Source organism: Crocodylus porosus, unplaced genomic scaffold, assembly GCF_001723895.1.
Source record: "Crocodylus porosus isolate Cpor-Errol unplaced genomic scaffold, CroPor_comp1, whole genome shotgun sequence".
Classification (NCBI taxonomy): domain Eukaryota; kingdom Metazoa; phylum Chordata; order Crocodylia; family Crocodylidae; genus Crocodylus; species Crocodylus porosus.
Genome location: NW_017728911.1, coordinates 7,899,044 through 7,914,591, shown reverse-complemented (window position 1 = coordinate 7,914,591; position 15,548 = coordinate 7,899,044). Strand labels below are relative to the sequence as shown.

General features: G+C 42.8%; 1 protein-coding gene across 1 annotated transcript; it reads left to right on the top strand.

The window, feature by feature from the left end:
• Positions 1-267: 267 nt before the first annotated feature.
• On the top strand, positions 268-15,289 carry SH2D7 (SH2 domain containing 7). The gene is made up of 6 exons (XM_019533384.1): positions 268-457; positions 1,064-1,153; positions 9,112-9,277; positions 10,676-10,936; positions 12,323-13,297; positions 13,935-15,289. The coding sequence occupies exons 1-6, from the start codon at positions 282-284 to the stop codon at positions 13,983-13,985; spliced, it is 1,719 nt and encodes a 572-aa protein (XP_019388929.1). The 5' UTR covers positions 268-281; the 3' UTR covers positions 13,986-15,289.
• The last annotated feature ends 259 nt before the right edge of the window (positions 15,290-15,548 follow it).

Here is a 15,548-nt window from a genome sequence, read left to right as displayed (position 1 = left end):
GCATTTGCATTAACTTTGTTCCAGACTATAAGAAAGTGCTATCATATTTATTAGGGAAGTTTTTTCCCTAATGCCTTTGTAAAGGGAAATGACAGAATATATATATTTGAAACAATGACAGCATTGAGCATTTGTTTTTATATAACTGGTGAACCATATTGCAGGGCATAAAATAAGCAAATGAGATCTCATGTTGCCCATAATACAGATGATAGTAGAACTTTACACAGCTGAATTGCTGTCTCTCCCTTCAAATGCTTCAGGTTCATTTTCATGATAGGATGGAGAACAAACATCAGCAATTACTTTTAGCAAGGGAAGCAAACACAGAAATTGAAAACCAGTCTTCTGAGCTGCTAAAAGACCTAGCATCGAAGTGGTTTATGGACACACAGGCTCCTCTACTATTACAGAATGGTACTTTACCTGAATGGTTCCACGGATTCATTACAAGAAAGTAAGACATCCTATAGTCATGTAGCATAGCATAAAATAGATTAAATAAATATTTCAGTTAAATGCTTCTGTTTTCTGAAATATGAGAGGGTTCATGATTAGATTTAAGCTTACTTTGCAAAAAAACTAGCAATGTCTGGTTACTGTAAAGTTAATGCTCTTGCCAGTGACTTTTATATGTGGACGAAGCAGGTATTCAGTGAGGTAACTGTTTTATCACCTAAATGTTAAAGATTAATATGTGCTCCAAAGAAGCAGAAGCCCCTGAATATGTAATCATTTTTTCAGCAGCTTTTCTTGTATTTTACATTCTCTAGATGCCCAGTGTCAATTTTGGAAATGAATTATAACAACGTAGGGGAACTCAAATAATTTTCTGGCAAAAAACTAGACAAAAATTAAAGTTTTTGTTTTGTGATGGCAGAAGGAATACAGGAAAGGTATTTTTCATGCTACAAATGATTGTAATGGCTATTGACTTGCTCAAGTGTTTTCAGTGCAGTGAGACAGTACGTTTTATGTCCTGAGCAATTATTAGGAATATTGCTGCACTGGAAGAACTGGATACCAACTTAAAAATTCACTGTAAATTGCTCTATTCTTACAGGCAGACTGAAGACCTACTTAAAGACAAGGACCTTGGCTGTTTTCTTATCAGATTAAGTGACAAAGCAATTGGGTATATTCTGTCCTATAGGTAAGACTGAACTTCACAGAAGATAAAAAGGTGCTGCTTGCTGATTGGGAAATTGGTATTTTGCTCCTGTTTTTACATATCGTGATTAACATGCCCTTTCTACCTCTATGTTTGTTTCCTTACCCATGTTGGCATCAATTTTGCCTTAAAATGTGAGGACAGCTCTTACTAATAGTATCCCGTAGCTCAATGGGGGCAAAGCCTTTTGGCAAGCATGCCACAAGTTAGCCCCACACCATCCTAGAGTGCTATTCCAATCCCCTTCCTCTATTTGATTTCTTCTTATACTTTCTGGTCTTTGCCCTGTGCTCCCTGACCAATCCACTACTCTGTTTTTCCCTCCCTGCCTGACTTGCTGTTCTGCTTTCTGTTCCCTGCTCTTTCTGCCTCTGTATTGTCTGTCCCCTCATTCTGGCCCTAGCCACAGCCACAGCCCATTCTGCCTTGCACAGATTCAGGGGCACCCCCCCTCCCCCCGTGCCCTCCAGCAGTGGGTGCAGCAGTGGGAGCCACCAACCCCTCCCTGCACCAGGCGCCTCCTGGATAAGCCACTTGTAGCTCCATCCCACACCTGCCCTGGCTGTGCAGAGCTTGCCTCTGCCCCAGCCCCAAGCCCCAGCCGCACTCTGCCCCTGCCCCTTCCCCCACAAACTTACCTGCTGGGGCAGGCATGCATGCGCGTATGCATGCACTCAGCACCCCCAAATCATTTTTGTCCATCTGCCTATGTCTATAGTAATGACTCTTATCTTTTGTAATTTTATATTCACTAAGGAGCCAATTGAGAACACTTATACTATATGTATGGACATAAGGAGAAAAACTACTGAGGCTTATTTAAAACTGATCATTCTATTTAAAAAAATAAAACACATCAGAAAACCTGATTATCAAGCAGGGGCTGCTGATCTGATAAGTCTAGCAAGAGGTGAGAGGAACATGCAAAATAAGTCTGCTGACCTTTAAAAGCTCTACGCTATAGATGTAGAGCAGAGTCATCATGACTTTCTATGGTCAAATGCAAAACTGTTTTATGCTTCCACTAGGATGTTAAGGGGAATTTTCATCTCCTTTTTTCATGCTCCAGCAGCACACCTCTTCTTTGTTAGACTTACCATGAATTCACACTGCTTCTCATTTAAAAGGTTGGTGTTAAACCTCATACTGCTACTTACCAGAAAGTTTCAGTAGTTTACTCAATAGCTGGCAATTGGGTGATTTTTTTGAACTTTCTTATGATGTGCTGACTTTTCTAGGTCACTGGGTCTAATTTAGAGGCAATAAGTTACATGGTAGAAAGGTAATGGTGCTTGATTGTGCATTCAGGCTGATGGGGCAGAAAAATTGAATGTAGCTTACAACTTTAAGTCAAAAGACTCTGAATTGGGCCTTTATATTTCACTTCTGGGACCATACCAAAACCAAAAACTTTCTTTGGCTAGAGTTAGAGGTATAAAGTGAGTTAGAGGTATAAAGTAATGCATGCTTCTTTACAAGATTATTAAAAAGCAATAATTATCCTAAAAGCAAATGTGTGAGAATGAGAAAATTTAGAAAAAGAACTGGAATTTCTCATTTCTTCTGTGGGAGAATGTCCTTATACGGTTTGTCAAGGAAGTTTTCTTGGCACCATAGCTAATGGCCATAGAGGATGTGGGACAAATTCGTTCCAGGTCTGTAGAATGAGAGCAGCATGTGTGAATCTTATCAGAAGATTGAATAAGTACAGCAGTGTTTCCAGCATGTATAGGGACGGTAGGCAGGGCAGATTGGGAAGATGCATTTCTGGGCTGCAGGAAGAGAACAAGATTCATAGACGTTAGGGCTGGAAGGGATCTCGGAGATCATCAAGTCCAGCCCCCTGCCCCAGGGGCAGCAAGTCAGCTAGGGTCAAAGGATCCCGGCAAGATAAGCATCCAAGCGTTTCTTGAAAAAAGTCCAGAGTAGGTGCCTGCCCCACCTCTGGAGGGAGTCTATTCCAGGTCTTGGGGGCTCGGACAGTAAAGACATTTTTTCTTGGGTCATTTTCGACCTGGAGCGATGTGGGCAGTGGGGTTCCACAGGGCTTGGTCCTCGGGCCCACACTGTTCAACTTCTTCATCAGTGACTTGGACGAAGGGGTAAAAAGCACCCTGTTCAAATTTGCTGATGACACTAAGATGTGAGAGGATGTGGGCATGCTAGAAGGAAGGAATAGGCTACAATTAGACCTAGATAGGTTACAGGGGTGGGCAGACGAGAATAGGATGGGATTAAACACTGACAAGTGCAAGGTGATGCACCTAGGGAGGAAGAACCAGCAGCATACCTACGGGCTGGGGAGCTCTCTTCTCATCAGTGCAGAGGCAGAAAAGGATCTTGGAGTCATCATTGATGCCAAGTTGAACATGGGCCAGCAGTGTGGGGATGCAGTCAGGAAGGCCAACCATATCATGGATCCACAGATGCATCTCGAGCAGGTCCAAGGAGGTGATCCTTCCCCTCTATGCGGCACTGGTCAGGCTGCAGCTAGAGTACTGCATCCAGTTCTGGGCACCGCACTTCAAGAGGGATGTGGACAACATGGAGAGGGTTCAGAGGAGGGCCACTCGCATGATCAGGGGGAGCAAGGCAGGCCTTATGAGAGAGGCTACAGGACCTGAACCTGTTCAGCCTCCAAAAGAGAAGGCCGAGGGCGGATCTAGTAGCCTGTTACAAACTAGTCAGGAGGGGACCAGCAGGCACTGGGGGAGTCCCTGTTCCCCAAACACTAACAGGAGTGACTAGAAATAACAGTCACAAGCTGGCAGAGGGTAAATTCAGATTAGACATCAGGAGGTGCTACTTCACTGTCAGGGCAGCTAGGATCTGGAACCAACTTCCAAGAGAAGTGGTGCAGGCTCCTACCCTGGGGATCTCTAAGACAAGGCTTGACAATCACCTTGCTGGGTTTGTTTGACCCCAGTACTCTTTCCTGCCATGGCAGGGGGTTGGACTTGATGATCTGCTCAGGACCCTTCTGACCCTACCAACTATGAAACTATAAAACTGTCTTGTAGGAGTTTATGACCATTGGTCCCTGTTTTTCCTTGAGGTGCTTTGGTGAACAGACATGCTCCCAGATCTTGATGCACAACCCTTGTGTACTTATAGGTTGCCACCAGGTCCTCCCTCAGCCTGCACTTTTCCATACTGAAGAGTCCCATGGCTCTCAGCCTCTCTTCATGGGACATATTCTCTTGCCCTCTGATCATGCACGTAGCTCTCCTCTGGACTCTCTCAAGTTTCTCAACATCTTTCTTGAATTGCGGAGCCCAGAATTGGATGCAGTACTCTAGCTGTGGCCTCACCAAGGCCGAGTACAGCGGAAGGATAACATCCTGAGATTTACTTGAGAAGCATCTATAGATGCAAGCCAGGGTTTTGTTTGCTTTACCAGCTGTGACATCACATTGGTGGCTCATGTTCATCTTATAGTCAATCATGACCCCCAAGTCTCTTTCAGCAGTGGTTCTAGCAAGTGTAGCTCTGCTGAGCCGATAAGTATGCCGCGGGTTTTCTTCCAAAGTCGAGTACCTTGCATTTATCAGTATTGAATGTCATCAGGTTTGTGTCTGACTGCTTACTAAGATTATCCAAGTCAGCATAGATCACTAGCCAGTCCTCAGGTGTGGACGCTATGCCCCAAACTTTAGTTTCATTGGCAAACTTAGCCAGTGCACTTTTGACACCAATGTGCACATCATTTATAAAGTTGTTAAAGAGAACCGGTTCAAGGACAGATCCTTGGGGAACACCACTGGTTACGGAGCACCATAATGACTTGCTGCTATCAACCACTACTCTCTGGGTCCGACCACAGAGCCAATTTTCCAGCCATTGGACTATGGTGTAGCCGAGGCCACAGTTGGCCAATTTTTCCATGAGGAGGTCACGGGACAGCAAATCAAAGGCTTTTTTAAAGTCCAGGTATATGACATCAATCTCTTCTCCTTTGTCCAGGTGGTATGTCACCTGGTCATAGAAGGAGATGAGATTGGTCAAGCAAGACCTACCCGCGACAAACCCATACTAGCTATTCCTCAGCATGTTGCCCTCAGCCAGCTTGTCCAGAAGGGTCTCCTTGATAATTTTCCTCGAGAATCTTACCAAGGGATTGAGGTCAAGCTGATTGGCCTGTAATTCCCGGGATCTACTTTCCGCCCTTTCTTGAACATGGGTACCACATTGGCCTTCTTTCAGTCTTCAAGTACTTCACCTGAGCGCCGCGAATTTTTGAATATTTTTGCCGATGGTTGAGCTATGACACCTGCTAGCTCCTTGAGTACCCTAGGGTCTGTCAGAACCAGCTGACTTGAAGGTGTCCAGCCTCTCAAGGTGATCCTTTTAGTAAATGCTTGGTATAAATATGCCCTCACCCTGGGTGTCCCGCGTCTTGCTAGGCAGGGCGGTTCCATTGGACTGATGAAAGACTGACACAAAGTAGCCATTAAGCAGGTTGTCCTTTTCCTGGGTGTCAGTTATCAACTGTCCCATTTGGTTCAGCAGGGGTCCAATGTAACCCTTGCTTCTTTTCCGACTCCCTACATATCTGAAAAATGACTTTGCTATCGTTGATACGTGAAGCCAGATGGAGCTCGGTTGCAGCCTTGGCTTTCCTGATCCACTCCCTGCAGGTACAGACTAGTGCTGAGTAATCTTCCTTGGTGGTAATTCCAACCTTCCATCCCTTATAAGTCTCTCTTTTGAGGCGTAGGAGGTCCTCAAGTTCCCTGCTGAGCCAAGGGGGTTGCTGCGCCCTTTTGCTACCCTTCCTCCAAGATGGGATGGCTATCCCTTGTGCTGTCAGGATTGCTCCCTTGAGGAGCAACCACTCCTCTTGGACTCCTCTGTCTGTTGAGTCGTGGTCCCTTAGGGCCTCGACAGTGAACCTCCTGAGATTCTCAAAGTCAGCTTTCTTGAAGTCAAGGACTTCTGCTTTGCTGACTGACTTGCCAGCTTTGCAATGGATAGTAAAGGTGATCAGCTCATGGTCACTATCACCCAACTTTCCATCGATTCTTAGGTCACTGACCATGTCATCCCTTTTGGCCAATAACAGGTCCAACAATGCTTTGCCTCTCATCAGCCCATAGACTTACAGTCAGGTAGAGCTTGTCCACACATGTGAGGAAGCTTTGTGACCCATTGAATTTGGCCGAATGCTCTTCCCATGATATGTCTGGGTAGTTGAAGTCTCCCATGACAACCATGCACTGAAAGCATGCAGCCTCAGCCAGTTCCCTGGCGAATTTCTGGTCCACCTCTCGTTTCTGGTTAGGAGAGCTGTAGTAGACTCCTACCATGATGTCCCCTGAACCATGTTTCCCACATATTTTGACCCAGAGAGACTCCAGTCATCTTTCCTGGGTGCCAATGTCAATTTGGAGGGATGTGTAGCTGTCCTTGACATAGAGGGCTACACCCCCACCCCTTTTATCTGCACAATCATGCCTGTACAGGGTATAGCCATCTATACCTGTGGCCCAGTCATAGGTGGAGTCCCACCAGGTCTCTGTTATTCCTACGAGGTCATAGTTATTCTTGTTTAGCAGGAGGACCAGTTCCTCTTGTTTATTCCCCAAGCTCCTGGCACTGGTGTACAGGCAAGCAAGTGTCCCACTGGGGGCCCTTGCCTTCCCCACTGATCATTCTGGGGCTAGGGTAGGGATGGGTTCCTTAAGTGCTTTGGCCTGCTGGATTTACAAGGGTTACCCAGCGAGCCAGCAGTAGTGGTAATCCCAACCCCCAGCGGGCTCAGTGTAAAGCCCAGTCGAACAGGTCAGCCAGGGTGGCAGTGAAGAACCTCCTCCCCAGCAGAGTATCAGGGGAAGGACAGTATCAGTAACAGTATTGGGAATGAGTCACAGTTTTGGTCGGAACACAGAGGCCAGAGGCAAGATTTTTGTTTTTATGGATAATATTATACAGATGACAGGGTGGATATCCATTGTCTTTGAAGTATGCTGGTTCACAGAGTGTAGAATTGGATAGGAGTGGCCAGTTGCCTATATTGGAAAGTTAGAGAAGGCATAATCAGCAGATATAAAAGTGGCTTGTGATTCATAGATTGACTGTAAGGCTGGATGGGACCTCAGAAGATCATCGGGTCCAGCCCCCTACATCAGGCAGGAAAGGCAACTGGAGTCTTTGTGGCAATTATTCCTGGTTTTCCTCAAGAGTGCCCTGGTGAACAGTTGTTCACCAAGCCCTTGATGTATTCCCTTGATGTAGCAATAAGCTGCTATCAAGTCCCCTCTCAGCCTTCTTTTTTATAGGTGTTGACTGAGTGGGCCTATATGGACTCTAGTGTTTGTTTGCAATACCTTGTTAAAGTGAATGGGAGTTTTCCCTGGTAAGGAGTCCTGGATTTGCCACCTCTTTACATGACATAGGTAGTATAAAAACTGGGGGATGGTGAGTGTTAGATAAAGACTTCTAGGAAAGGGCTACAAGGGATAGGTTACAGTTTTAAAGAACATTAAATTATTTTAGTCAGAGCTGGGAGTGTCATAGGTTACCACACACTTCCTATTATAAGATCACATTCTACGGAGTTGGAGGACTATGTAGGAGGAGAGGGTTAGGAGCCAGGATGAGTTACATAGAAGAAAAATGGATCAGGGACAGCATTTGGGATGCAGTGGTTAGAAATTGAAGGGAGCAGGCACAGAAAGACTTGTAATCACTAGTCTACCCTCCCCTCCAGACCCTGGAAGTGGAATCTATTATTTTAGAGCTTTTACATTTTTCTGCTAACATCAAATATCAGTGAGACCCACTGGCAAAGTCTCTCACTTCCCCTAGTGGCTGGTCCATGTAAAAGATAACAGCTTACTACTGTCACCTGATGCAGCATAAATTGAATGGTAAAGATCAATATGAATGTAGGTACAGTAAGAGCTCTGTTATCCAGCATCCCCCAGGAATGGGGGATGCCAGTTAATCAAATGTGCACCATCTGGTGCACTCGCTGGTGTCAGTGTGCTGGGGGACAAGGAGGGGGGGTCCCAGGCAGGCTGCTTTGCCTTGGGCTGAAAAAGTGCCGAAGAAAAACTCAGCTCACGGCTGTGAAATGGGAAGTCCCCCGGAAGTGGTACTTCTGGTTTCACTTTTGCTGCGTCGCTCGGATGCCAGTTAATAGAGTTTTCTGGCTAATAAAGTAACGGTTAACACAGCTTTTACTGTATTAAAGGTTCCAAACCTGCTGGTGGCCTAAACTACAGGTCTTTGTGATTTCACCTGATAGATGAGATTTCTTTTTTTAAAGTTTGATTTTCAAAAGTAGGAGGTTGCATTAATAAATGTGCATTAAAGAAAAGAACATCAAAGCTTCAAAAATAGTACTCAAGATTTGGAATTCCAGGTTTGAAGCTGTCTGCAGAAAGATGGGCCAAATCAGCCCCTTTTATTCATAATCTCTTCCACTTCGGTACGGTAAAAGCTGTTATCTGGCATCCCCCAGGAGCGGGGGATTCCAGATACAAAATATGCCGGTTAATTGAGCAGTCCTGGCTGCTGCTTCTCCCACCATGTCTGGGGGCATCCCTCCGCCCTTCCCATCGCATTGCTGCCTACCCCACAGGCCCTGTAGGCCGCGTGGGACAGGGAGGCAGGCCCTGCACAGTCTGTTATGCCCCCAGGCTGTGGGGGCTCGGCAGCGCGGGCTGCTTTGCCAGGGCCGTGGGGGCTTGGAGAAACCAGAAGTGCCACAGTGGGCACTTCTTGTTTCACTTTATCTTACAAGCTGGCATGCTGGTTAGTGGAACATGCTAGCTTGTAAGATGCCAGTTAACAGAACTTTTACTGTATTTTAGATAAAATGTAATAAGGACTAAAATCTGGAAATGTGAACAATGAATGCAAAAAAACAAGCTGTCTTCTCAACCCATTTGTTGTGTTTCCAGTTGAGAGGTCTAAACCTTCGCTTTCAATTACAGAGGTAAAGATCGATGCCGGCATTTTGTAATTAATTATTTACGGAATGGACATTATGTAGTGTCTGGAGATACTTGCACCCATGAAAGTCTTGCAGACCTGATAGAATATTACCGGACTTCAGAAATTGAGCCTTTTGGAGAGAATCTCATAACAGCTTGCACTGAGGTACGTTAAGCTCTTCAGAACTCAATCAGTTCTTGATAGAATAATGGGATTAAATTTACTGACAAATTCGTTCTGTTGCCTTGGCCTGAGGATAAAAGTACTAGTTTCTATGTCTGTTTCTACCCAAGGAAGCAAGAGATGGGTTCCCAATGTCAGGAGCAACTGCTGGTCTGTAAGGATGGGAGTGTGATGTAGAAGTTAAAGGGATCACCTTCCAGACTGAAAGGTGGAAACTCAAACTATAGAAGACAGTTCATAGAGCTGCAGCTTTCAGCCAACACCAACTAACTTTAGAAGAAATCACAGAGATCTGCCAATCAGCAGAAAAAGTGAACTTGCAGAAGTGGGGATGAGGATTTTCACTGTGGCCAGTGCTACAGAACTCGAGCTACAAGCATAAGTCTATGCACCTTTCTCTAAAAGCCAGTCTGGGTACATGGAAGCTGTAAGACATCGGTTTTTAGCTTCTGGCCCACTGACCCCTGGGAGTCCACAGACTATGTCTAATGGGTCTGCGAAAGATAACTATAATTGATCAAAAGTATGTGAATACTCATGCATACAATTCATAGGGGTCTGCACCTCCATTCAACATTTTTTAGGGGTCTGCAAATGATAAAATGGTTGAAAACCACTGCTGTAGGAGATGCACATCCTCTGTGGATTGGGCACAGTGGAAGACATAATACACCCAATTTGGTGGGTTACACATACTGTATATAAGGAGGACAGCCTCATCAAAGCAAGAGATCTTGAAGTCTGGAGCTATCATTGCTAGATTTGAGATTTCTAAGCAGTAAGAGCTGACAACAGACATTAGTTTACAGTAAATACTAGTATTTTAAGGCTTTCCTAGATGATTGTGAAAAGACAAGGACTCACTGAAGACTTTTGAGGAATTATTTGATGTACAGATAACAGATATTTACATTTAGATGCTGTTATAAAGGGAAGGATTCATCAAGCAACTGTTATTATGTAAACATATGGGATTGTGTTAGAGGTCTGTAATAGTTCAGTAGAAGAATGCAATTGGTATATACAAGCTCTCTTGCTCTGATGCAATATCTATTATTAGCAGCCTATCAGGAAGCATATGGGCAATTAGAAATATGAAAAAGAAACAGAGATACCTGCATTTCTTTTTACCCTCTCATTTTGCCAATGGATGTTGCTCCCCATTTACTGTTATCCTACCACTCCAGAGGGAGAGCTATACAACAAACAGTACTTTTGCAGAATGAATTATTAAACTAAATATCTTTCTAACAGAATTAGTTTATCTCATTAGTAAATCATGAAGTGGCCATGCTATTTGATAAAGAAAAGAAATGAACATGACAGTTATCATAGTAGTCAAGAAAGGTGTTTTAGTAAGAATGTTCATTCTTTCCACAGAGACTAGAGAAAAGTATATATGATGAAATCTCTTTGGACCAGCAAACTTCTTCAAAGCAAAGTAAATCAAACAGTGGAACAGTGAAACCATTGCTGATAAAGCAAATGTCTGGTAGTTCACCAACCACTGTGCCAAAGAAGGGTACCCCCAGCAGTTCTGCTCAGGATGAAAAACTCTCAAGCTTACCTCTACGATCAAAGAAAACACTTCAGGAACAGCAGAGAAACTTGTCAGGAGAGAAAAAACACTTCAGTCATGAGGTAGGTTTTTGCAAAATGTAACGAATAGCTCAGTGCTGGGCACTTTCTGGGATTTCTCTGCAGCAGGCAGCACCTGATTTGTGCTACTAGGACCTCAGTGATCTGGTGCAGTCCTGCTCCAGGAAGTACTGTACCAATCTGGGGATGTTACGCTGTTGCTGAATTTGTTTTACTGCCTCTCTTATTAGACCAACTAAGAAATCACAAAAAAAAAAAAAATTCTGCAAGCTTTCAGGCACACTTGCCTCAGGCTCAGGAAAATGAAAGGTAGTAAAAAGACTTTTTAAAAAGACTTTTTACTATCTTTACTTTTCCCTGAGCCTGAGAAAGGGCATGTGAAACTGAAAGCTTGCAGAAATAGATAATTTTTTGTGATTTCTTAGTTGGTCTAATAAAAGGTATCATCTCTGAACCAAGAGTTCTAGAGTTTTGCATTTCTTTTTGTCTCAAACCAACATGCCTACCAAATATACCCCTTTTACTGGCTCTAACATTTCATCTTTGGAATTATTTTCTGCTAAACATGACTTTACCAGATGCAGCAAAGAAGACAGTCGCATCTTGCCACCAAGCAAAGGGTGAAATTTAGAGATTCAGATAAATGGGATCTTGCACTCAAAATAATACTTAAGTACCTGGGTCTGGCATGAATTTGCTGTGTTGACTTGAGCAAACCACTTCCTTCCCCCTCCCTCAGCCTCCTCACCTGCGAAGTAGGAATAACAACACTTACAGCTGTCTACCTGATCATGTTGTAGCTAACTAACAACTGTGAAGTGCTATGTCATGAGTAGATAGTAAGTGGAATTGAAGAGTTTCACTTGTACTGACTTTGTGTAAAAGAAGAATTTGGATTTCATTCTATTAGTAAATATCCCATAGTTTTTTAAGAAAGGTTACAGGAAACTATAAACACAGATGGACTTGAAAAAACTTATAGATTACTTTGTAATGTATGTGTACAGAGCATTGAGTTCTGTAGATTTTCACAGTGCATTATTCTATTACCTGTATCAAAGGCCAGACAAACTTCTTTTCCATGAAATATTGCCGAAAGCTTCTAAAGAGTTCTTGTTGAATTTCCAAGGCTTTTTGATGGAGGTTTTCACAACATTATAGAAGATTTAGCAAGACATACTCCTTTAACATTAATGCCCCTCCATTGCTCTGACAGTCTCCACCGCTGCTTTATTGTTAATCAGGCCAAATTCCACACTACCTTCACAAGAATTAATATCAAATTAAAGCAACAAGATTTGTAAAATGCTCTGATTCCATTGCCTGCCAAAGCCACAGTTTATCACACACTTTGTGAATGTATTGTATTTTACATATGCCATTGATGGATAATAATCCCATCACTCTCCTTCCTTTCCTTCGTGTCAGGATTTAGACATGGCCCCACCACTGCCGGATAGGAGCAGCTTGCTTATGCCTGAGATACTCAAACATGACTTAGATGATCAAGGAACTACGGTATATGCAGTGCTGAACAAACACCTCTTAAGTGACAGGGACCATGGTTTGGAGACACACTCTGCCACTGACAAAGTCCTCAGTGAGAATCCAGGCTGTTCAGCACAAGGGGAACCCCAGCACAAACCAGGAGAACTAGATCAACCAAGCTACACTTATGGCAAAAAAATAAGTACTGTGTATGCTCTCACTAAACAAACTGAACATTTTTACAGTAAACAAGTTGACCTGACAAAGCCATCCCCACAAGACACCGTGTATTCCGAGGTTAACCTAGAACAAGACAAATGCCATTCTTCACTTACCCAAGGTCAAGGTATCTTTTCCCTGCATTTTCCTCTATCACTTCCTTCAGAAACAAAGTTGACATTAAGTGCTCCTGCTTCAATGCTGTCTAAGTTGTCTAAGTTACCCAATAAAGCTAGAACCTCCATGGAGTCCCAAGGTTCAGAACAACTATATGCAACCTCTCTACACTTCAACAAAGGGCAATCACAAGAGAAGATCTCTAATTCCCTGACACACATCACATGTGGACAGACTGATAAGGTGAAATCCTCTACCATTTTTGCTTCTGGCTTTGGTAATCTAAACAGTACTTATGAACAGATTCCTATTGGCTGGTCAAGGTCATCCAGCGATGACCTACCTTCAGAGAAAATTTCCAAGTCTCGTTTAATACAAGCTGATGTTGCTTATGATCAGGTGTCTACTTTGAACATAAGATCCCTCAGAACAGAGAACCGTATTGATAATTCATATGAAAAGACCCCTGAGCATTGTCTCAAAGGTTCATCTGCAAAGCAAGTTCCTGGTACTAATCACACATATGAGCTAATTTCCATGGACAAAGTAAAGGGAGCAGAAGCAAAATCAAACCTGAAGGTACAGTTTGATTTTACTTTTAACATCTGTTATCCACCATTCATCATTATTCAAAAGGGTCAGATCCTAAGGTATTTTGGCAAATTCCTATTACAGTCTTAGTGCTCTAAGCAGGTACAATGTGAGCACACAAAAAACCAATGGCCTTGATGTCAAAAGAAAAAAAGGCAGGGGGTCTTGATAACCAAAATAATTGTTTGCAAATTTATCCCACTGCTATAAGTTCTCTCTGTTACATGCAAGATAAAAAAGAGTAATCACCACATGGCATGAAAAACAAGACTTTTTGGCAGGGAGATGCAGCAGTTTCTGGAATGTTCTTCCAAGAGTGCTGGTAAACTTTGGTGTGAACATATAAAACTTCTCTGGGGAGTGTACTAATAACTGTAATATATGGAACATGTGCAGGATTGAGGGGCCCAGATGGGGTTTAGTTTATTGTCATTCCTAACTGTGGTTTTGGTGGTTAAATACAGTAAAATCCACTGAAAAGGTTCAACACCTGGAGGCGATTTGTTGAAATCACTGACTTTTTAGTTTTCAAGTATTAGTGATATATAAAAAGCTTGTGCTGTCAGTAGCTTGGGAACGACTTCTTTTCATCTCTCTAATATCTCTTTCCCTTTTCTGTTGGCAGGTGGATAAGCGAAGAAGATTTTTTTTTCCAGACAAGAAGAATAAATCATGAAGCTTTAAATCTCTTCAATTTAATCTAAGGAAAGATCATAAAGTGACATGTGACTACAGAAGTATTCCTTCTGTAATTTCACCAATTGCAGTGTGGTTAGCTAGAGATGCATTCATCCATATTTTTTATAAAAGCAATAACAGGTAGCTGGCAGCTAACTGTTGCTCTAATTCACAGAAATCTGAGACAATCTCAATTTCCTCCAAATCCATGTGAATTTGGGACCAAAGTCAAGCACTCAACTGGAATTCCAAGTCCGGTGCCATGGAACATATAGGTTATTGACAGAAGTTAATTGAAATGCCTTTGAAATGTTTCAGAGGGCTGGCTGGACAACATGTAGGCCCTTTAAAATGTTCCAAAAAGACCTAAAGTGTTTTGAAACAGTATCTCTTCATATAAGGTGCTGTTTTGGAGCATTTCAGTTTCTGTTGCTTGTATATAGGGACAGGGGATCCTCCAGAATCCCACAGTGCTCTATCCCCCTCTCCTCCCCACACACAAAGGGGAGGAAAGGAGAACAAGGTGAGCAATCTTCATGTGAGTAACAGCCTGCCAGACTGTGCAGCCACTGGATTCCTTTCCCTGCTGATCTGCACGCAAGGGCCCCGCTAGGTCTGGGCTCTTCAGCCCAGTTTCCTCTATCCCTCAGCCTTCCATCTCACCAAAATAGAGGGATAGAGGGAACTGGGACTGAAGATTCAGACTCCCCATAGCTTTTTAGAGCCTATGAGTTTATGAATGATCTTACCTAGCCTAACTAAATAAAAAAAAACAAACTTGACCCTAGCTAAATAAAAATCTCCAGCTACTAGGATATGAGTTCGTGCTTCTCTATTTGCCTGCACTTATGTTTTGCCTGATTCTTAGATTGTAAGTTTTCTGAAGATGTGACTGATTTTATTGTCTTTGTGCAGCGTACAGTACAACAGGGTGCCAATCCCTGACAGCAATACAGATAATTACTGTATAGTCACATGCACATACTGATGCTACAACACGCAACTCTCATAACACTGGCATCTGACTAATTTGGTTACATTTTCAATACTCCCTTTTTCTCTTTCAAAAAATCCATGGCCTAATTCAAACTTCACATCCATTTTATGCTGTTTAAAATGTAGTGACTCAAGTTACTCCCAATTTACCTTAGTGGGAGTGAAACAGAAATAAACCCCATGAATCTACATATATGAGATTCTTTATTTGCAAATCTTTATTCAGAATGCTAAAGATAGAGCTAAGCTGTCATATTTTTACTCTGAGCCTAAATCTAAATCTCTTTTAAAATTGAAAATAAACATATGAACCTATTTATAGCTTTTATTGCAGTGCGTATTCTTTTTGCTTTTTATCTTTTATTTTACATACATGCAACTTACCATTATTTAAATAGTTTTGTTGTTCATTTGTTGCTCTCAACATAACTCCAAGGGGCTTTTGGGTTCTAAAGAATGCTGCAATACTGCTGCCTTCTGTCCTCATTTTACTCAAGATGTCCAAGGATTTTAGAGCTGGGCAACTCATGAAAAAAATATTCCATGACTTTTCACTAGGGCCTTT

Excerpts from the sequence above, each read along its gene's own strand:
- SH2D7 (XM_019533384.1), top strand. The coding sequence starts at position 282 with ATGGAGAACAAACATCAGCAATTACTTTTAGCAAGGGAAGCAAACACA. Across the intron at positions 1,154-9,111 it reads GGGTATATTCTGTCCTATAG|AGGTAAAGATCGATGCCGGC; the intron begins GTAAGACTGAAC and ends TTTCAATTACAG. Across the intron at positions 13,298-13,934 it reads AAGCAAAATCAAACCTGAAG|GTGGATAAGCGAAGAAGATT; the intron begins GTACAGTTTGAT and ends TTCTGTTGGCAG.